This window comes from Cottoperca gobio, chromosome 5 (genome assembly GCF_900634415.1).
Source record: "Cottoperca gobio chromosome 5, fCotGob3.1, whole genome shotgun sequence".
Lineage (NCBI taxonomy): Eukaryota > Metazoa > Chordata > Actinopteri > Perciformes > Bovichtidae > Cottoperca > Cottoperca gobio.
Genome location: NC_041359.1, coordinates 1,015,001 through 1,036,448, shown reverse-complemented (window position 1 = coordinate 1,036,448; position 21,448 = coordinate 1,015,001). Strand labels below are relative to the sequence as shown.

The window sequence follows — 21,448 nt, the reverse complement described above, 5'->3', positions numbered from 1 at the left end:
CTCTTGACAGGTGCCATTTTGGGGTCCTTATACACACACACTGTAATATTATGGTGAAGCACAGTATGTATTACTCCGCGACGCGGACTACGGTAGCCGTAATGCTGCAAGCGGTGTGGCTTTGTAGTTTACCAAAGTCGTACTAAAACATTTTGACAGAGCGCCGTGTACCACACAAAATCGCTTCGTGATCAGTAACCACAACCAGAATTAATCCATATATAAAGCGCTCCGGATTATAAAGCGCACTGTCGCTTTTTGAGAAAATTAAAGGCTTTTAAGTGCGCCTTATAGTGCGGAAAATACGATGTTGATGTTAAAACAGCCACTTATACTTTTTAAGGATTTAAATATATCTTCCATTTACTAGTACAATCAAAGTTGTCGATATCTTGAAATACAATTTCTACTAGTAAGAAGGTAATTGTGGAAATCTTTAATTAACATTCTGACGAGGAGAAATGTTATTATAGATATCTAAAAGTGTGTTCAATTAAAGGTTAAACAGCTTGCAATACTCATAGCCTACATACGACAAGAACTTTTGGCCCCGTTGTTTTACAACAAACCCCATGGCTTCTGTGCTTTTTAAATGTATAAACAAGTGCATCGCAGCTATATGCTATATATAGCAGCTACGCAAAAGGTATCAACACAAACTGGAATTAGTCTATAGCCGTGCTAGCGGCATGTGAGGCTGTACTTGGGCACAGCGGTGCTTTGAGCTAAATGCTAACATTAGCATGCTAAAATGTTCACAATGACAATGCTTACATGCTGATGTTTAGTTAATATAATGTTAACCATGTTCACCATCTTACTTTAGAGTGGTAGCATGCTAACATTTACAAATGAGCTGTAACCATGAAGTACAGCTGAGGCTGATGGGAATGTCAATAGTTCTGCAGGTATTTGGGAATAAGTAACAGACACATTTCAATTTTGACCTGATGATGGTGCGACGTGAAAAGTCAGAGGATCACCAGGATACATCATCTGGGACCCTGGAAGTACCAGATTTTGTAAAGACATGTTTTTGCCTGCACATTAACAAGAAACAAATCTACAAACATTTTATTTTTTTATTTTTTTTAGCTAGTTCTATGAGTAAATGAAATCATTCAAGCTCAGTTTTAGTTTCTTATTTGAGGTCACAATAGTGTTTTATCACACCTAGTTTAGTCTTTGTTTAAGCTTGTGGGGTCTTTGTGTTGACTGTGTCTACGTCTGCTTGCATGTCTGTATGTGTGTGTGTTGATTCATGGAGAGAAGGGAGTGGTGGTGAAGGGTGTGACTCTTACACACAATGTGTCATACCGTCCAGGTGAGACAGTGGTTATAAAGCAGCAGCTTGTCAGCAACACAGTTGAATACAGCACATAACAGAGCTGATAGGACACACACTGCCAGGTGTATTTCAGGAAACACAGTCAACTGGCTTTGATTGTATTTGATCGTATCTGCTTGCTAATAACTTTTAACGTTCCGGACTTTTTCATAGGAGAAACGCAACATGAGAATACTTTTACTTCTAGCTGGTAAGTTCTTTTTCTCTTTTTCTTTAATATTTAGATATTCTCTAAAGTGTACAACAACTTTCACATTAAACTTTCTACACCAGATGCTTACATTCATAAATCGTGGGGAGTCGACAGTATGCAGAGTTTCCATCCAACTGCAGCAGCTGATTACGTTCATCTCTCCGTTTTCAAGCAGAGAGGTGGAACTAACCTGAAGCGAACTGCTGTAGTGCTTTGTTGGAATAATGACCTGCATACTCTCTATTCATGATGGCACACGTTCAAAGAGTTGTTAACTCGGAAGGGATCTCATCACATTACACTGGGGAAAATACTGAATACTTTTTCTTTTTCAAATGTAACATTGTTATCAGTGTGTTAGCACCAGGGTTCAAATCACATATACAGTATATATACACATACATAGTTTGAGACTAAAAACCTTAAGAAATCATCGTTGTTTAGCACTGCAGAAACAGTATATCCTATGCTTCCTTTTTAGGTGTTATCTTTTGGCTTCTTTAGGAGTCAGCATTACATTACAGTTCATTTAGCTGACGCTTTTGTCCAAAGCGACTTACAATAAGTGCAAACAATCATGAGGATACAACTCCAAACAGCAAGAATCTTGCAAGTACATAATTAAAGTCTCGAAGGTTGGGTTCAGGCTGAGGATTAAAAACATATTTATGATTTTAGAGATGGTTTGGTGAAAGTTTCATGTGATTAAGGTGAGCGTATAAATCTTTGAGGAACTGTCTCGCCTATAAATACGGGTGATTTGACTGTGTCTGCTACATCTATGAAAGATGGTCATGGTCACATTGGAATAACCAACATTAGTTATATATTGAGTAAATCTTGATCATACAATAAATACTGTATATGGTTTCATTGAATAATCAGCAAGTACATTTGGACAATAGTTACTGTTGTGTCACTGTATTGTTTAAAGGCACAATCTATCCTACTGATGGAGAGAAACATTCATATTATATTACAACACTGTATTCACATTACTGTAATGTATGGAGATCAGCTGCAGGAGTCAACAATGACAAGAGATGAAGGGGCAACAACTAGAACTGTGAACATGTGTTACTCGTATGTTGCACATTTTCTAAACGTTTACGTGATATTGGCTCACTGGTGTCATAACATCATTAGATTTTAAAGTAAGTGTACTCTGGTGTGTTTTAGCTTTACATAAACAATCTTTATAAAAAAGAAAACATTTTTGCCAGAGAATAAGTTATTGTCATAAATACTAATGTTATGTTAATCTCACATCAGAAAAATATGTCTGCACACACAAGTGCAGGAAAAATGAGAGTTGATCTTCCATTTTCTAGACCATCATCATAGGATCGGTACTTCTTTCCCTGTTCTGGACTGTGCCTGCGTGTCATGATACATGTCAGTATTGACTGTGAACTGGGATATTGATGTTTCTGATGACTCATATTGGTCATATAGTTACAACATATTTTAACTTTTCATTTCTTGTTGTGCTGCCTTCCTCCTGACAGCCATAGCTGCAGCATCACAGGCCCAGACAGACTGCTCACGGGGGGCTTGTTACCCGCCCAGCAATGACCTTCTGCTGGGCAGGGCTCACCTGCTCCATGCCTCCTCAACATGCGGCCTCACAGGCTCTGAGGTCTACTGCACCCCATACCAACAGGTAGGAGTACAGTCCTGTATGTGTCAAAGTTTGTGTTTCAGTTTTGCACTATATTAGTATCAACTTCCTAAACCCACTATCTTTAAGTCTAGTAAATCATCCTCTTCTCTTGAGGGGAAGGCTGGTTAGAAGAGCTGTTCAGTTCAAATGTGGGAAAAGAGATACCTGAGAGAAAGCAAAAGCATACACAGCAGCTTCAATTTTAGAATATCAGTGAAACCAGAGCACAAACACAGTCAGTCTCAGCCAGCTGTGTTCACCCAGGCCACGCATGGCTCTCTACGTGAGGTTTGCAGCGTCAGGAGGCGAGCGGTCCAGAGGTCATGGTGACCAGACAGACCGGATGGAGGCTGTGGTGGTTTTAGCCAGACGGCCTGCTGTCCATTTGTGAAACAGTCTGATTACTGTGCCAGAGCATCATGTTGCAACTGTACTCTCTGACCGATGTCTGAAACACCCTTCACCAGTTCATCTGATTGCTCAGCACAAACCTCCCGTTACTGATTTAAACACTGATTTTGAAATAAGAGAGAGCAGAGGACTTACAGAGAGCAAAGGTCATGCAAAAGAAATGGTTCAAAAAAGGGAGAAAAGTGACTTTAATGTGAGATAAAACACAACAGATTAATATTTTCTTTAATCAGGTATCATGCTGAAGTTGTTTTTTATAAAATCAACTAAAACAAGTGAATAAAATAGATAAATAAATGTGCAGTATGTTCGTGTTGCAATAGTGCAATGATAATAAAAAGAATGGTGCAACACAGAGCGGGAAGGCAGCAAAGGTCAGGAGCTGGACTGAAGCCCAGCTGTTCCCAAAGAGTCCAAGGTATCACAAGTACTCCCAGATCACCAGCTGGGACAGCGGCACTGGTATTGTTTTCACCTTGCTAGTCTGTGTGTGTGTGTGTGTGTGTGTGTGTCATTATAGCAAAATGTGCTCCTGGAGACACCTACTGTAACAGGAACTACCACAGAAGCTGTTTTAAGTACTTTGCCAGGTGTTTATATTTCTGTCTGTCTGTCTGTCTGCCTGTCTGTCTGTCTATCTGTCTATCAGTCTGTCTATCTATCTATCTATATATCTGCCTGTCTGTCTATCTATCTATCTATCTGCCTGTCTGTCTGTCTATCTATATGTCTGTCTGTCTGTCTGTCTGTCTGCCTGTCTGTCTGTCTATCTGTCTATCTGTCTGTCTGCCTGTCTGTCTGTCTGTCTGTCTATCTGTCTGTCTGTCTGTCCAGATTTTGTCACCGCGATGGCGTCACAAATGGTCTGCTTTTATATAGCGTGCAACATGTAAGATGCAGTCAAGAAATCTTTCAGATGTGTAGATGTGAGTTTAAAATGAAGGCTGAGTTTGAAGATGGGTGGGGTCGGAGCAATGGCACCAAAAGTAGGCGTGAGGAGTGGGGAAGGGGCCATTGCCCCACCTACTTTACGTCCCTGTCCCAATTTGGCGTCCCGGCTGGTGTGATCCCATTGCAAGATGGTCTGTAGTGTTGAATGTAAAATCTTCATCTGTAATGTAATTAGAAACTCCCAGCTTCAGATAAATGTAGTGGAGGATAAAGTACAATATATCCTCAGAAATGTAGTTGAGGAAAAACAGAAGTATGACTAAGTACAGTACTTGAGTAAAAGTGACTACATGTTAGCATTACTCTGCTGTAATGTGGAAAATGTCCTCTTTTCCTCATGATCTTGCCTTAGGTAACCTGAGCCACCCAAAGCCAATGTAAAAGACAGACAGTGTAATGTTTGTGTTGATGTTACATAACTGTGTTCAATCTGCCTCAGGGAACACATAGCTGTGTTAGGCGTGGACTCTCTCTGATTTATCAATGCTTTCTCTTTTTTTTAATACCTGAGCCGCACCTCGTCCACACAGGGAGGGGCAAGAACACTCAGCTGTAACTCAGAGTTTACACATAGAGACAAATACACACGCATGCATGACTACCAATAAAGACCAACAATGATAAAGATGAAAGCCATCGCTGAGCAAACCAGTCAGATCTTGTTCAATGCGTCATCACCCTGCTGGAAGTGCCAGAAGTAATACTTCAACCCCAAAATTATCATTTGTATATCAATTTCTCACCTCATGTTATTTTAAATTCTTGAAGAAAACTTTTTTTTTCCTGCATGCCTCCACTGTAAATGAAGAATTCAGAAACAGAGAAAAATCTTGATGAATTGAAGGCAACGGGGAAGAACGCTGCAAGAACTCTTACACAACTCGTGCAGTTTAATCCAAGTGTCATTTATCCAGTCCCATGCTCACAAACACTAAAACCATACTCTCTAAAACACTTCCGCATAAGCAGTCTCATACTTGCGCAGGCACGCTAGTTTTGATGTTTCCTATAAAAGTCATGCATTTCAGATTTCATCATGCAATGTGTCGAGGATATTGGAGATAAAATGGAAAGTCATCCTTGAAATCTATAATGTACTAAAGATAACAAAGCGTCCTCACGTTATTTTAGGCAAATTTGTAAATGGGGCCCAAAAGTATGTTTGTGTTACCCAATGATAACCTCAGCAGTTCAGAATCACTCATTCCAGCCAGTGATCAAATATGACTGATACATCAGACATTTTTAATATCAATCCTGATACACACACATGTAATATATCATATTATGATATAAATGTCAGATACTGGTAATATGACCATGCGCCCTCACCTTTAACCAACATCAATGATTTCAGTAGTTCACATTAGCTAAACTGTAACGAGCCTCCTTGGTGCCAATACAGACACAGCTTTAGTTTAGCTAACTCATTTTATCATAATGTCCACTGTAGACTTTCTATCATAGTCAATTATGTGTACAGTTGATGGAACAGTGGGCTGGCAATAACTAAATGCAAACAGTGTGTTGGCACGTGTGTTTGAGGGGACACACTGCAGTGCCAAAAGCCACAAACCTTGGGAAGAAAGCCCCACGTATGACTTTTAACCCACATATGTAAAGTTATACATCTGCCTGCCACGCTTAACTGGGTTAACTGAGGCAAAGTGATGGTCAGAATGACTTGGACATACCAGAGTCTTTGAAAGGATTAAGTCCTTATCACTTGAGATTAGATAAGATTCACTGTCTTGTAATGAGAAAGAACACACACTTTCAATTAAATGCATTTAAGTTAAAGTGAGTTAGTGAGGTCATCATTGATTGGTGCCATACATGAGTAAATAACAGTTAGCTTATATTATATAACCATTGGCCAAAACTATATCACATGTCACTGTGTCCCTTAGCCTAATAGAAACTGCACTTTAAGGTTCATAGAGACATAAATGTTATACTGACGCACACATCTAAGTATTGGTACACACACACACACACACACACACACACACACACACACACACACACACACACACACACTCTGTCATTAAAGATGTGCTTCACATTCATTTGTAACAGGGCTTTTGCAATGTAATGTAGCCTTTTAGGGCCTGACAGAACACAAATCTAAACTATTTTGATTGTAAATTTGCATCCCATGGTGAGTGAGCTGAGACACGTAGCTGGAGGGGAAAACATTAGCAAGGCCTTTACAGTCTAACAATGAGCAACCAAGAGGGAACTTTTCCCTACAGGGAAAGCAGCCATGGTCTATGTGTCCGAGCAGCCAGAGCACAGGGGGAGCTGCTAAATATTGACTGGTGAAAGCAACAGCCAGCTGACAGTGAGGTGACATACTGGGTGTCTTCATTAACTCATACAATCTGCTAAAACATAATCTTTGGGATGAATAATGATGATTATTTCTTCAAAGCTATTTATCTTCAAATTTTATTTCACGATTAATTTGTTTTCACAAGTCAACTTGTACAATACAAGGTAAGATTTAAGAAGCACATTGTCCTCATCTGATACTGGGGAACTATTTCACTCCAAGTTGTTGCTGATGCATAAAGATGTTCTGTGTGGCCTGCTGAGTGGCACAGCTTATCTAACTGGCATAGCAGGGAAACAGTTGGAAGTTGGTCTTTGGTCCTGTCTTTGGTCCAGTTTTAGACACCTGACACTTACAGAGACACAATTTCATACATGCATACACCACATAGTACAATGTAACTCTGCAGGAAAGTCTATTGTTACTTATTTGTTTGTTTGTTTTGTGTTTCTTAGAGGAGGATGAAGTGTTGTCCATGTGACTCCAGGAACCCAAACTCTCAGCTGGCCCACACTGTCCAAGATGCCCTATCCACTTCTGGACCAGAGAGATGGTGGCAGTCCAAGAAAGGTGGGCAAAGACAGAAAGAAAGAAAGAAAGAAAGAAAGACAGACAGACAGACAGAAAGAAAGAAAGACAGAAAGACAGACAGACAGAAAGAAAGAAAGACAGACAGAAAGACAGACAGACAGACAGACAGAAAGAAAGAAAGAAAGAAAGAAAGAAAGAAAGACAGACAGAAAGAAAGAAAGAAAGAACGAAAGAAAGAAAGAAAGAAAGACAGAAAGAAAGACAGAAAGACAGACAGAAAGAAAGACAGACAGAAAGAAAGAAAGAAAGACAGAAAGAACGAAAGAAAGAAAGAAAGAAAGAAAGAAAGAAAGAACGAAAGAAAGAAAGACAGACAGACAGACAGAAAGAAAGAACGAAAGAAAGAAAGAAAGAAAGAAAGACAGAAAGAAAGACAGAAAGAAAGAGACAGAAAGAAAGAAAGACAGACAGAAAGAAAGAACGAAAGAAAGACAGAAAGAAAGAAAGAAAGACAGAAAGAAAGAAAGACAGACAGAAAGAAAGAACGAAAGAAAGAAAGAAAGAAAGACAGACAGAAAGAAAGACAGACAGAAAGAAAGAACGAAAGAAAGACAGAAAGACAGACAGAAAGAAAGAACGAAAGAAAGAAAGACAGACAGAAAGAAAGAAAGAAAGAAAGACAGAAAGAAAGAAAGAAAGACAGAAAGAAAGAAAGACAGACAGAAAGAAAGAACGAAAGAAAGAAAGATAGAAAGAAAAAAAGAAAGATATTTTCTACCATTTACTCCAAACTATGCTGAACAGTGTCCTCTAGCTGCAGGAAACAAAATCTTTTTGAAAAGTAAAGTCTTTTTGTGCTTGTTTGTCCTGTAGAGGTGACACCGGTCACTCTCCAGTTGGACCTGGACAACCTGTTCCAGCTGGACAACCTGGTGCTCAGCTTTAAGGTATGAGACAGTCTGCAGTCACTGCTGGATCTCATCATTCACTTCTATCTTTTCTGTTAAAGGTTTGCTGATGTATCAATTTGTCTTTTTAATAACTTATTTTATCATTATTTCATACTTTCTGAAACACATTCAAATTGTATTCTTCAGGGTCCTCGTCCCAGTGCCTTTGTTATAGAGAGGAAACAAGATGATGGCAGGGCGTGGCAGCCCACCCTCTACTTGGCTACAGACTGTGAAAAAGCTTTTCCTGGCATCCCCACAACAACGCCTCTGACTCTGGACGAAACATACTGCTACACACTGCCCCCTACTGGAGCGGACCCATACCAAGATCACACTGTAAGGACAAAGTGATTTACCTTATCAAGGCTAATTATTCTAAATGTTTAGTTTTGTCAGATTATAAAATAATATTTGCAGGACAAACACCTTCAATAACACAGTAAAAAGTGTTTTGTTATCACCTTCAATCAGCAGCTTATTTGCCTTCATATTTTCTCCATATGTGTCTCTTCTATTACTGAGTACTGAGATGTCCTCACCTTCAGAGCTCCTCATTTCACTGTCTTCTTGCAGCAGAAAAATATTTTTGCTGAAAGCAATCTGACCAAATTCAGTTTAAGCTGATCTGCTCCGATGATGATGATGATGATGATGATGATGATGATGATGATGATGATGATGACAATACAGTATTGTGCAGGTTAGAACAAAACCTCCTGTGGTGGAGAAAACAATGATGGTATATAAATTCTAATGATATTTACATTTCTCTTCTCCAGATCCAATACAGTCCTTTGCGTCAGTATGCTTATGTCCCAGCTCTCAAAAGTCAAAAAATTGAAGGTTAGTCTCTATCTGTCATACATGACTACACCCAGTTAACTGTTGCAGCCCGCTGACTGACAGTTGTCTCATCCACAGATGTGTCTGCGTTAACGGGGCTGAGGGTGAGGCTGACAGAGCTCGGCGATGTGCCACGTCTACCAGGCAGAGCTCTCAGTAAGTTTTACGCCCTGAAGGAGATGAAGGTGATGGGCAGCTGTATGTGCCATGGACATGCCAACCGATGCCTGCCAGAAGCCTACAACAGCCCACTGTCCAACAGCATACAGGTATGTATGCAGGTATTTGGGGGTTTGGAGATTTAGGGGGGTAGTTGGAAAACACATTTGTTTTTGCTTTATACAGCTAGCTGCTTCTTCCTGTTTTAAGTTTATTTCCTAAACTAGGCTGAGCACATCCTGGACTTACAGTGACTCTGTACTGGACGCTCGGATAGACCTTTGCGGTAAGATAGCAAGCAATGAGCCTTTGTGTCTCTTTGCAGGTGAATCCTCAGTGTGACTGCCAGCATAACACAGCAGGTGTGAACTGTGAGCATTGTGCTGATCTCTACAATGATCTGCCCTGGAAACCTGCAGAGGACGGCAACACTCATACCTGCAAACGTAAGACTTCACCCGTACCTGCTAAACGTATTTCTAAACAAGGTTTGATAATGTCATGGTACAACGCAGACTGTAGAAAACATGGAGGTAATATCTGTCAGCCAAAATTACAAGAAGTGGAAGTAAATGTTGTGACCTGTTTTGTTTTATTATTGTCATATATTACCTGCACCATTGTCAAAATAAGGAACATCAGTAGTCTACTATAGATGGTCTTCCAACACTTTTGTTTTTATAAGTCACCTGTGCACACATCAAATGAAATGTAAAATATACAAAAATAAGATCAGATATATCAGATTGTTTTGGAGCCTCAATCATGTCAGAGCTGGACAATGACGCACATGCAATCTGATGTGTTAGTAAATATCTTTCACCAAACCATACTGTAGCCTTCTGTATACTAACCCTTCCGCCTTCTTCTCAGGCTGCGAGTGTAACAACCACGCCCAGCGCTGTCGTTTTGACCATGCGGTGTACGAGGCCAGCGGGCAGAGGAGTGGAGGTGTGTGTGAGGGTTGTATGCACCACACCACAGGGCCAAAGTGTGACCAGTGTGCCACAGGCTACCAGCCAAACCCTCGTAGTCAAATGGACCGCCCTGATGCCTGCATACGTAAGTGGTTCATTAGTGAAAGGTTCTTCACAAGTGCAACACATCACAAATCAGATGGTGGCATGCAAGTTCCAACCTAAACTTCAAAAATGTGCAAACCATTATTGTTGTAGATACAATCTTTGATGAGTGGCTCATGTTTGTATTGTTGTGTTGCTGCCAGGCTGTATCTGCAGTGCTGAGGGGACAGTAAATGGGGGCCGGTGTGACGACAGCACAGGCTCATGTCAGTGTAAAGTGAATGTTGAAGGTCCCCGCTGTGACCGCTGTAAGACAGGCTACTACGACCTGAGCACCTCCAACCCTCTGGGCTGCTCCAGTGAGTCATCTAACACATCACACTTTGTAACAGTAACCTTTTTCAGTGAGCACTAAACTATTACAGCTCAGCATGTTCAGGTAAATGTATTCAGTGCATTCTCCTGAATGTTAAATTCATAAATGTGCCAAATCCCCAGGATATAGATCACCAATCTTCAGAGCTACTGTGTGGTTAAAGTCAGGCAAAATGTTCATAATCAAGTTGATCTGTATGTGTTTTTGAAGATAGATACTGATACTGAAACCTTCTTTATACTTCTTCAAATAACATAGTTATGCATACTTTTCTGAAATATGCTGTGTGTGTGTACTTCTTCCTAACTCTTATGTTACCCCTGTTGTCCAGAGTGTTCCTGTTCTGCAGACGGGTCACTGTCAGAGGTTTGTGACCCGATGACCGGCCAGTGTCCCTGTCGTACCCACTTCCACGGCCTGACCTGTGAAGTGTGTTCAAAAGGCTACTGGAAACCTTCCCTATCAGGACGCTGCAAACCCTGCAACTGTGACCCCACCAGGTCATACAGTGATACGTGTGACCAGGTATGACCTCGAACAAGAAAGAGTACCAGAATATTTTCCTCAAGTACAAGTAAAATTACTACAAATTAAATAATTAAAATAATACAAAATAAAATTACGTAAAAATGTTTTTACATAATAGTTAAAAGCAGGTTCATTAAAATGTACTCTCTATCTAAAAGTTACTGTGTTACATTTTTTTAAAGATAAAGGAATCATATTAACTCCACCCGTGAGGGTTAAACGTGTATTTAAAAAATCTGATGATGATGCTGATGATATATGATGGACTCTTAAAATGTTGAAATGATAAAAGTGCATTAACAATGCATACACATCACAACACAGAGCTGTTATGTCCATACAAACAATATATTCATTTTTCTACAGACTGCACTGTGCAGCCTGTGCAATCAAATGAGCAATTATAAGTATACATCCAGAAAGAAGACAAAACTTAGACAGTTACAAATGTTAACAGTTCAAATGCATCTACATGCAACTACTATCAGGACTGTTTTATGTGACTTTTATTTGTATTATTTAACAGATGCAAAGTCTACAATTAGTATAATATTTAGTATTAAAAGAACTTAAGTAAAAGTAAAAGTACTGATATTTAAAAATAAAAACTCAAAAATGTACAAGTAAGCCTACACAAAAAATGATATGGTTGCAGTAACAAGAGTAAATGTAATGTGTTACTTTCACTCCTGCCTCTAACCACCCACACCCCTCCAGCCCAGACCAAGGTCAGTGTCTTAAACCAAAAGATACAGTCATTTACAATGGCATAATGTAAAACAGAGAAGAATTGCAAATTCTTAAGAAATAATTGAGAATCCACAAATGTTTGGCATTTTTGCTCAACAAATGACTTGAAAGATAGCACACATTTCCCACAGTGTGGGTGTGTTCCATCATCAAAATGTCAGATCAAATGTTCAACAAAATGTCAGTGCTCCGTAAATTATACCAAATGGTTCATAGAAACATTTAGTAATCCCATATCAGTGAATAGCAACAACAAATGTGGATACATTTTGAGGCAGGGATTTGCAAACTGGTGATAAAATATGAATGAGATAACATAAAAATAACTATAGAATCCTGTTGGTTGTTTATTGCAGCAAATCTTTGTCAGGCAAAACTAAAATAGTTTGAGAGACACAACCCTAGCATCTGCTTATTAACATTTATGAATATATTAATGGAAATTACAGTTAGAGGGATGATTCACAGCTGTTTACACCATAACAATACTAGAACTTACTGTATGTACAATCGAATGAACTTGGACGCTCGCTGCTTATGCTGCTGCTGGTAGTGCTACTGTAAATCTTAACTACGACTGCTAGTCCTCCGAGGTTGCAGATGTTTTGTTGCTGGATCATCAATAAGAAGAAGGATTTGTATCCAGTTTGTATTAGTTCCCATCAGTAATCACACTAAAATCAACTCTGTTTCCTTCTTTCCAGGTGACAGGTCAGTGTCAGTGCAGACCAAGCTTTGGAGGCCAAACATGTAGCGAGTGCCCAGACAACACATACGGAGACGCTCTCACAGGCTGCCGATGTGAGTCAGCTCTCTCTGATTGCTCCATTTGTAGTCGAGAAGCCATTTGTTAGAGTATTGAAATGCAATAACTCCATTGGAGGTTGGAGTTTAGTTTTCTGTCTCAGTCATGTTAAAAAAGTTTACCTTTTTTTTTTATTTCTTAGATTCGGTTCATGTTGGATTCACATTTTAGTAAGGTTCACTCACAAATCCCATGTTTAGCACAGGCTACTTAAGTCTCATTAAACCTTGTGAAATTGTACAATTTTGAGACAGTTTTGTATGCATGAAGTTGTATTTCACTAGTTTTTTAAGTGACCTATAAGATGGACAACAAAGACTAACAATAGCAGACTAAAGTAGTATCAGCCAAAGGTCGTTCCTCTTTGATTCCTGGCCTCTCCACACACTTACCATTCTTATTTATCAAAACGAGTACATATACATATTCTACAATTCAGTTCTACAATCCTATAATTCTATACTAATGTTTATGACTGAGGTGCTGATTCAGCAGTGAAGCAACCTTTTAAAAAGCAACTTTCAAGTTTGTGGGCACCTGAAAGTTCCAATAAGTGCTCAAGTAAGTATTTCTTGTCTTCTTATCTTCTTGTCTCTTCCTCCACAGTGTGTCGGTGCGATGCTGAAGGAACACTTCCAGAAGTTTGCGACAAGCAGACAGGAGCATGTTTGTGTCGGCTGGGCGTCACAGGAACTCGCTGTGACTCCTGCAGTCCAGGACACTGTGACTCCTTCCCTGGCTGCGAGACATGTCCTTCCTGCTTCTTCACCCTGGACGCCCAGAGAAAGAACCTCAGCTTAGCTCTGGAGAGACTCTCCCCCAGCCTCCCTTCTCGTCCTGGAGGTGCTGGTGATCTTGGAAACTTTGGACCTCGCATCCGCGTCCTGGAGAACAACCTGAACTTGATCCGGGACTCCATCACCCTTCCACCAAGTACTGTCAGACTGATCGATGATGCTCTGTCCCAACTGGACAAGCTCAGGTAAGGGACTGTGGAGAAAACATAGCCAGAATTTGGATTTGTTATGACAACACTAATCAGGTCTTCATAAAGCTTCCCATCATTGTTGTGGAAATATTTTCTGATATCATGAATTTAATTTATTTTCCCTCTTCTAATTCCTGGATGGGCACTCGCTAACTTAGATATTTCTCTCGCCGATGCCTAAATGAACAACTTGTGTTTTTGTCTCACAGGGACCAGGAGGACAAGGTTAACAATGACCTTTCACCGCAGGAAAGAACCCCTAGTCTGGACTCAGAGCTTGACAAACTGCAAGCTCTGCTGGACAGCCTCACTCTGGTGTACAAAGCCAAGAAAGACGCAAAGGAGAACTCTGTCAATCAAAATAATGCAGGTCAGAAACAAAGACACTGATTACCACTGCACACTACACACGACACTTAGTGATAGATGTGCTCTGATCAAACTGACAAAACTTAAAAATATGGCTAAAAAACGCACTTAACATTGGTTATGGTGACGTCACAAAATATACTCATGTTGAGTTTTATTTTATTTTTAGGAGCATTTTCTGCCATCAAGAACGCCTATGATGAGTCTACAGATGCATCTAAGAAAGTGGACGGCACTGGAAAGCCAGTGAAGGAATCAGCTGATATCAGAGAAGAGACTATGGACCTTCAAAACCAAGTACAGCCAGGAAACACCAGAGACCTGAACAAACTGAACCAGAGCATGGCCTCCCGACCGGACCTCACTCCTGCTGCTAAACAGGTATCTACCAGGCCTTGCTGTATCAGCATGATGCGCTAACATTTCATTTAGATAGAGATAGATTATCATGTGTTTTGTGGCATGATGAGAACTACAGCTTTGAGGATACTGATATTAAAATACTATTGCTATAATTGAGAACTGTATCAACGCCTGATCTTTAATGGTTATATTGTTAGATGGGACCATAGCTCCTGTATTTCCTCTTTAAATCACCATATATGTGTGACTTTTTTCAGGTATGTGGCAGTGTTCGCTCAGAGACCTGCACCCCTCTGCAGTGTGAGGGTGGAGACTTGTGTCCCCCGGATGGAACCCCCCCTTGTAAAAAGGGTGAAAGGTGTGTGGGCGCCCTGCCTCTGAGCAAGAGGGCTGACGCTGATGTTAAGGATGTGAAAGACCGACTGGAACAGCTCACTGGGAAGATCACAGAAGCTGCAGAGAAGGTACACACACACACACACACACACACACACACACACACACACACACACACACAAACACACGCTCTGATCACTTTTATCTTGTTTTTAGAATATTAAAGATTATTCTTAGATTATTAAAACAAATTCTAAAGGCATTGTTTAAGAAAACTTCAATTCCCCACAGCTCCAGGAAACACATGAGAAAACCAATCAGGTGAGACAGTCTGCAGAGAAGCTGTCCAATAAGATGAAGCAGGCCAAAGACGAGCTAGAAGACGACTTGAAAGAGACCCGTGACGTTGTGAAAGATCTCAAAGATTTCCTGTCAGGTAAACATGCTTTTGGTGCAGAAGGTAGAGGGATGAGTGGCAGCTGGTGCCCTTTTTATTATTTTCACCCCTGCCCCTCAGACAGCCTGATATTTGGAAGCATGGTTCACTTGGTTTCAGTAGTAACGGCTGATTTTAAATGGATTCATGAGAAGGTGATGCCAAAGTTGTTCCTTTGCCATTGTGCCTTCAACTTTTCCTGTCTTTCTCGCAGACCCGTCGTCCAACTTGACCCACATCGAGGAGGTGAGCGACTGGATCGAGAAAGCCAAATTGCCTCTCAACCTGGCTACTCTGAAAACGAAGCTAGAGGAGTTGAAGAATCTGGCGTCCAATCTACCAGACAGCACGGCCGTGTTGAAAGAGGCAGAGCCGCAGCTGGACGCAGCCAGGAAACTGCTGCAGGAAGCCGAGGACGCCAGGTAGGCCTTCACACTCCAGGAGCAGACTACTGTTCCTAAAGCTTCATGCTCTTTTCTTACTTAATCATCAGATGATTATTATTATTATTATTATTAAACACTGTGAACATTAATCAAGATGCTGCAGTTGTACCCTCACACATTTTAAAATATAATATTTTTGATGTATAATGTGGAATGATTATCCTTGTTTTTAGCATCACATCTATTCTTTCTATGTCTGGTTCAGAATAACAAATCCAAATTCCAAAAAGGGCACACACAAACCCTATTGCTACACCTTGTAGATATCAAACATCTAAGAGTTCATCCAAAATTGTGCTTACCGTTAGGAATAGATTTAAAAAATAAAAAATGCTGTGGTCCTCTCCTCCTCAGGATGAGTCAGAGTGCTCTGGTATGTCTTTGTAGTGATGATAAATGTCACAATGATGTAAAAGATTTGTCTATGGCTGCACATTAACAGGGATACGGCAGTGGATGGACAGAACGACGTGGATGGGTTGCTGGCAGGCTTCGGCTCGGTGGAGGGCTCCCTCTCTGACTTGGAGGAGAAACTGCAGGACAGCATGGATCTCATAGACAACGTGACCGACAGTCTGAATAAGGTAGCATGGATACATCAAACAATGGATGACATGGTGACCCATGTATAAAAAAAATAATTAAAAAAAGCTGCTTGCCATGCATTACTGAGCTTTAGTGGTTCTCTTCATGCAGGCCAAAGACCAGCTGAGGCCAGCTGAGAAGGCTCTGGATGATGTATCGACACTCATAAAGCCAATGAAGCCTCAGCTGGATGAGCTTAAAGATCTGCTGCAGAATGGAGGCCAGCAGGCTCAGGATGCAAAGGAAAATTCTGAAAATGCAGAGGATGAAGCAGATGCTGCAAATAAGGTGGGAGACCTGCTGCATCTGTTTTAGTTTGAAATATGAACTTTTACTTTTACAAAGGGCCAGTTTAGAATCAGGACTTGGGAAAGACTAAGAATATATTCTATGGTATTTTTTAATGTGTTCAAATGAGCGGAAACTGTGAGTTATGTTTATAATTCTAAGGAAAGTAAGTCATGGCCTTTTTGCAGTGCATTTTAAATGTAAATGTTTGCTGTTAGGGTAAGTCATTGAAAATGTCCTGAAGAAGGATTTGTTGAAACATTTGGGAACCCTATTAAAGTTGAGAGATAGAGTTACGGAGAGTTAAAATGTGTGTGTGTGTGTGTTTGTGTGTGTTTGTAGGAGGTGGTGTCTTTGGAGGAACAGCTGGATCGCCTTAAAGACCAGGCCGGTGCACCAGGTGGAGAGTCGACGCCTCTGGAGGAGCGGCTGGTGAAGCTGCAGCAGGATGCAGGAGCTCTGACCAACACCACTGAAAACATGATGAAGTCTCTGGAAGGTAATGTAGCAAAACCTCACCATCAAGTCCGAGGTTCAAAATACTTTTTTTTAGTAATGTTATTCAGTCCCAAATAAGAAAGCTTTATGAACAAGTCTTCTTGCCCAATGAGGAAGAAGGATTTTCAGCCTTTCACCATTGCCCTGACTGGCAGTTCCTCGGGGTAAATCTGAGATGCTTAATAAATACAGCTGAACTCCTTTTTCACCTCGGATTCTGCCTCAGGGTTATAAATAGGCTATTTGAGAGGTGAGTCCTGTGATAGATAATTCTGAGTGTTCTGAGGGTCAGGCCCTTAGGCAGACAGTACACTTGCAGAAAAAGACACCAAAAATGTATTTAATATTTCTCTTTCAGTATCTGTTTAATTGCATTTGCTGTGACTTTAGTGATCAATTTAAATGCAGTTTGTCCCAAAGTCACACTGTATGATGGTCCAAATGTTTTTGGTTTTGGTTTTCTATTGGCCTTCTGCACATTGCCAGAAATAAACGTCCTGCAGAGAAATATTAAATCCTTTTTTAAATGAATTTGTCTTGGTCTTCAGATTCAAATTCAAAGATATTTTTTCTTAATGACTTCATATGCATCATGTGTACCATCCAATTGTGGAATGTATATAAATGGACACAGGTCATTAAACGCCTCAATTTTCTCCAAAGAAACATGTCATCAGTTGCATTGAGTTCTGTTCCTGTGGGGGGGAAGTTTGGAGATCTGCAGCGTTTTTATTACATCCCACTGCCCGTACTTCTTTTTCCAGGTAAAGCAAAATCTCTCAGGTCGCTGCAGGACGAGATCCTTCAGAAGTCAATCAACCTTGCTGTACATGAGGCTACGCTTAAAGACCTTGTGACAGCACTTCGAAAGAAAGCGCGAGACCACAGCTTCTGCCAGGGCTGAACGTCCCTCAGCTGGCCTCGGAGCAGCATCTCCTGCTGTCACTGCAACACTTCAGACCAGCCTTCCACACCATTCACTGCTTCTACCATCAGAAACAAGTGGTCACTCCCTAACTCTGGAACACTGCTCTAACTCTTCTCTATAACATTATACCTCTTCTCGGCCAGTTCAAAGATGTGGATATATTGAACTTTAAAGACTAATGTTTATGATCAGTGTAAACGTGGGGGGACGGCGGTACTGTAGGTTCCATTTCACCATCAGAAATCCATAATGTGTGTACATACCTTTTGAAAGTACCAATATTATCCCATTATATACATGTTAATGTAATTCTCATCATTTAGCACTTTATCTATAAAAAGACCACAGGTTCTGACTTCCTGACAGCAAAGCGCCAACACAAACCTTTATTTGTCAGCATCAACACACTGTGAACATTGCACCACAATTATTGTATTTTTCAGGACTGAAAAAGGGTGAATGTTACATTATTTATTTTCTGTTTTGCATCTGTTGCTGTTTAAATAAAAGTATGTTAATACTTTGATGTATGTGTTAAAGCTTCATGGGAGAGGCCAACATGGTACTAGATACTAGTACTACATACTTATTAAGAACAAAATGTATGTCACTACATTTGTTCATTCAAAATCCTCCATGACATCACTGGTGTTGATAGATCTTTACTTCAGCTTGTGGCACTGAGCTCAGTTGTTTAACAAGAGAGCAGTTTATGTACATTTCACAGAGAACCCAGCAAACACCTAGTTTCTGTGTGTCAATGACTTCACCTCAAAATAAAGTTTAATCGCACAAATAAAAAGAACCGTCCATCATCTTTTTGTAAAGTGGAAATCAGGTTTATAATCCATCTATGTACTCCAACATCAATGGAAAATAATATTACATGTCCAGAAATCTGCCTTGCAAGGTTCAAAAGTTGAAGGTACGTTACCCACATTTTGTTAGTGTCAGACGGTGAACATACATTACATATCTTAGAAAAGACATACAAGAGGATACAATTGACATGACTGAAGTTTCAGAGTCTACAAAAGCTTATTAGCTTTATAAAAATTTATTAGAATTCAAATTAGAACTCACATCAATAATCCACTTGCATATGTCAGCTAAGTCTATTCAAAACAAATACATTTTAATGGTATTTAGTAAAATATTGACAGTTATATACAGAAAAATAAATACCAACAGTGTAACTCAATTTGTATGAATTCTAAATGATGAATTCCTGCTTGTGTCTTTTTTAATATGGTGTTAATTATAGACATTGCATGTTAAAGTGTTTTTTATAGTGCAGATACTGTTAGTGTTTGTCGATGGAACATGTTCTGCAGCAGAGAACCACAGCAGGCATGAAGAAGCTGAGCAGCAGATGTATCGACACCTTCATATAACGAGGGAGTGCCGTCAATTCAAGAGATACAACAAAATAAGAAAAGAAAATGAGTTATCAATAACAGTTGGTTGATACAGTCATTGGTTTACTCAACATCTAGAGAGATGACTTTTTACCTGCATGAGATTCATCTCAGGTTAGCCAGCCAATCACATGACAGAACACACTCCAGACGTAAGCGACTGGTCCTTCCTCTGAGACACAGCGTCCAGGCTGCAACCAGTCACACAAGCAGGAATATGGATTAGCTGCCCCAAATCTCAAAATATGAATAGATTTAAAGTTGTTGAACAATGATAATATACTTTGTCAATACAGTTTTCATAAAACATGTTCAACCTATATGACAATATTACAACTCAAAGTAGAGGTATACTCTCCACTGCAGTTAATAAAATGACTAATCATTTTCTGGAACAGGGCAGCAGCTCTCACCTCTTGGATGGCCTGAAAGGAGCATCAATCTCTGAAGGGAAGTTATTGACCTCTCTTGATTGATCAACGGTGAGGGCATCTCCATGCTCACTGGCTCTCTGTGGTGAACAAAGACCTGCGCCCGACTCAGCATCACTGCAGCATAGACGATTGGCCTTGTGAATGGAATTCCCGTTTGGGTTGAGGGCATCAGCCTCATCGTGGCAGGGTCCCTGCGCCTCCAGGTCCTTCTCTGAGGTGGACGGTACTATGATGTTGGACGTGCTGGGTTGTGAGGGGGAGGGCTCAGTATGGGACGACTGCAGTTTCTTCATGTGGTGGATTACTGAGGCTGCGTTGAAGGCTTGCTGTTGGAAATGCCCGCACAAAGAGAGAGTTATACTGCTGCTGCCTGTGTACGGCATGACTCATATGTCTGGAATTAGTAAGGACAGACTGTCTTGAACATGTTATGGTTGGCTTTATATAATAAGTGACTGTCATGAGTGTAAAAAAGTACAAGAATGTCAATAAAAAAACATCGTAAAGCACTCGTGCAGCCGCTGTTTGGGAATCTGCTCAGTATGTTCCAAATGCTCATATTTAGCTCAAATGTGATACATACGCTGTATTTGTTTGTATCTTGTGTGGTTGGCTCAACTTATGTTTGTAGCCCATAACTAACTAAATAAAATGTGGTTGCAATATAAAGTCATCCATGATCAAATAGTCGTGTCACTTACCTTCCATTTGGATTTGGCAAAGTTTCTCTCCATCTGTTCACAGACAGACTGATAAATGTCCAGGTCTTTAGCTGTGTGTTCAGCAATCCTGCAATGAGGTCACTGACATTAGTTCATTTGTGTGTGTGTGTGTGTGTGTGTGTGTGTGTGCGTGTGCGTGCGTGCGTGCGTGCGTGCGTGCGTGCGTGCGTGCGTGCGTGCGTGCGTGTGTGTGGACTGACCATGGGTGTCTGAGTGCCTGCTCGGTGAGGAAGCGTTTTGTGGGGTTTTTCTCCATCATATTCCTGATGAAGTCTTTGGCTGTTGAAACAGGGCATAGTCATCTGTTAGTTTCTGATTTAAAGAAATCAGTACTCTGACCTACTACAAGCATAAAATAATACACATTTGGTCACCTACAATGTATGATTCCCTCTTACACACATTTTATACTGGTTATACTGTTTTGTGATTTGAATTTTCAGGCCGCAACAAGAGACAGTCACAACAGAGCGCCGTGAATACAAGAGCCTTAGTATACATTTTTATTCTTTTTAAATTTCTTACAAAAGTCAAGTCATCTACTACAATGCAATACTTCAATTGATCATCACACCATAGGAAGATCTTTTTTTTGTTCAGTATGTCCTTCATAGAAATAATTCTTTAGATTAGGAGTACGTTCGATATGTCTCTTAATTTATTCCCTCAAGCAAGTGAGAACTGTCCTTGACCATATAGTTTCTACAGTAATTATATCTCACCTAATCCAAATAGGCCAAACCACTATAGCTGTGGGTGATGTAAGTAT

At 40.3% G+C, this 21,448-nt stretch overlaps 2 protein-coding genes across 2 annotated transcripts in view; one reads left to right on the top strand and one right to left on the bottom strand.

Annotated features, from left to right (window-relative positions):
- Nucleotides 1-282: 282 nt before the first annotated feature.
- Nucleotides 283-18,889, top strand: lamb3 (laminin subunit beta 3). The gene is made up of 23 exons (XM_029430709.1): nt 283-420; nt 1,502-1,538; nt 3,050-3,204; nt 7,357-7,471; nt 8,306-8,379; nt 8,530-8,721; nt 9,165-9,228; nt 9,307-9,497; nt 9,713-9,833; nt 10,261-10,449; nt 10,613-10,768; nt 11,117-11,310; nt 12,768-12,864; nt 13,475-13,850; nt 14,066-14,226; nt 14,395-14,606; nt 14,846-15,052; nt 15,216-15,360; nt 15,575-15,782; nt 16,249-16,390; nt 16,503-16,679; nt 17,022-17,178; nt 17,942-18,889. The coding sequence occupies exons 2-23, from the start codon at nt 1,514-1,516 to the stop codon at nt 18,079-18,081; spliced, it is 3,498 nt and encodes a 1,165-aa protein (XP_029286569.1). The 5' UTR covers nt 283-420; nt 1,502-1,513; the 3' UTR covers nt 18,082-18,889.
- Nucleotides 18,890-19,062: 173 nt separating this feature from the next.
- Nucleotides 19,063-21,448, bottom strand: part of LOC115008448 (calcium/calmodulin-dependent protein kinase type 1D-like) — a 12,756-nt gene continuing 10,370 nt past the window's right edge. The window contains exons 9-13 of the mRNA XM_029432058.1: nt 20,880-20,958; nt 20,659-20,746; nt 19,937-20,283; nt 19,618-19,714; nt 19,063-19,489 (exon numbers count right to left, since the gene is read on the bottom strand). Of these exons, the coding sequence (XP_029287918.1) occupies nt 19,651-19,714; nt 19,937-20,283; nt 20,659-20,746; nt 20,880-20,958 (578 nt within the window). The 3' untranslated portion in view covers nt 19,063-19,489; nt 19,618-19,650. The remainder of the gene's footprint in view (nt 19,490-19,617; nt 19,715-19,936; nt 20,284-20,658; nt 20,747-20,879; nt 20,959-21,448) is intronic.

What these genes read in the sequence shown, in the direction of transcription:
- lamb3 (XM_029430709.1), top strand. Translation starts at nt 1,514, where the DNA reads ATGAGAATACTTTTACTTCTAGCTG. An exon ending in ACCTGGTGCTCAGCTTTAAG is followed by an intron (nt 8,380 to 8,529) that starts GTATGAGACAGT and finishes TGTATTCTTCAG; the next exon opens with GGTCCTCGTCCCAGTGCCTT. An exon ending in TCCCAACTGGACAAGCTCAG is followed by an intron (nt 13,851 to 14,065) that starts GTAAGGGACTGT and finishes TTTGTCTCACAG; the next exon opens with GGACCAGGAGGACAAGGTTA.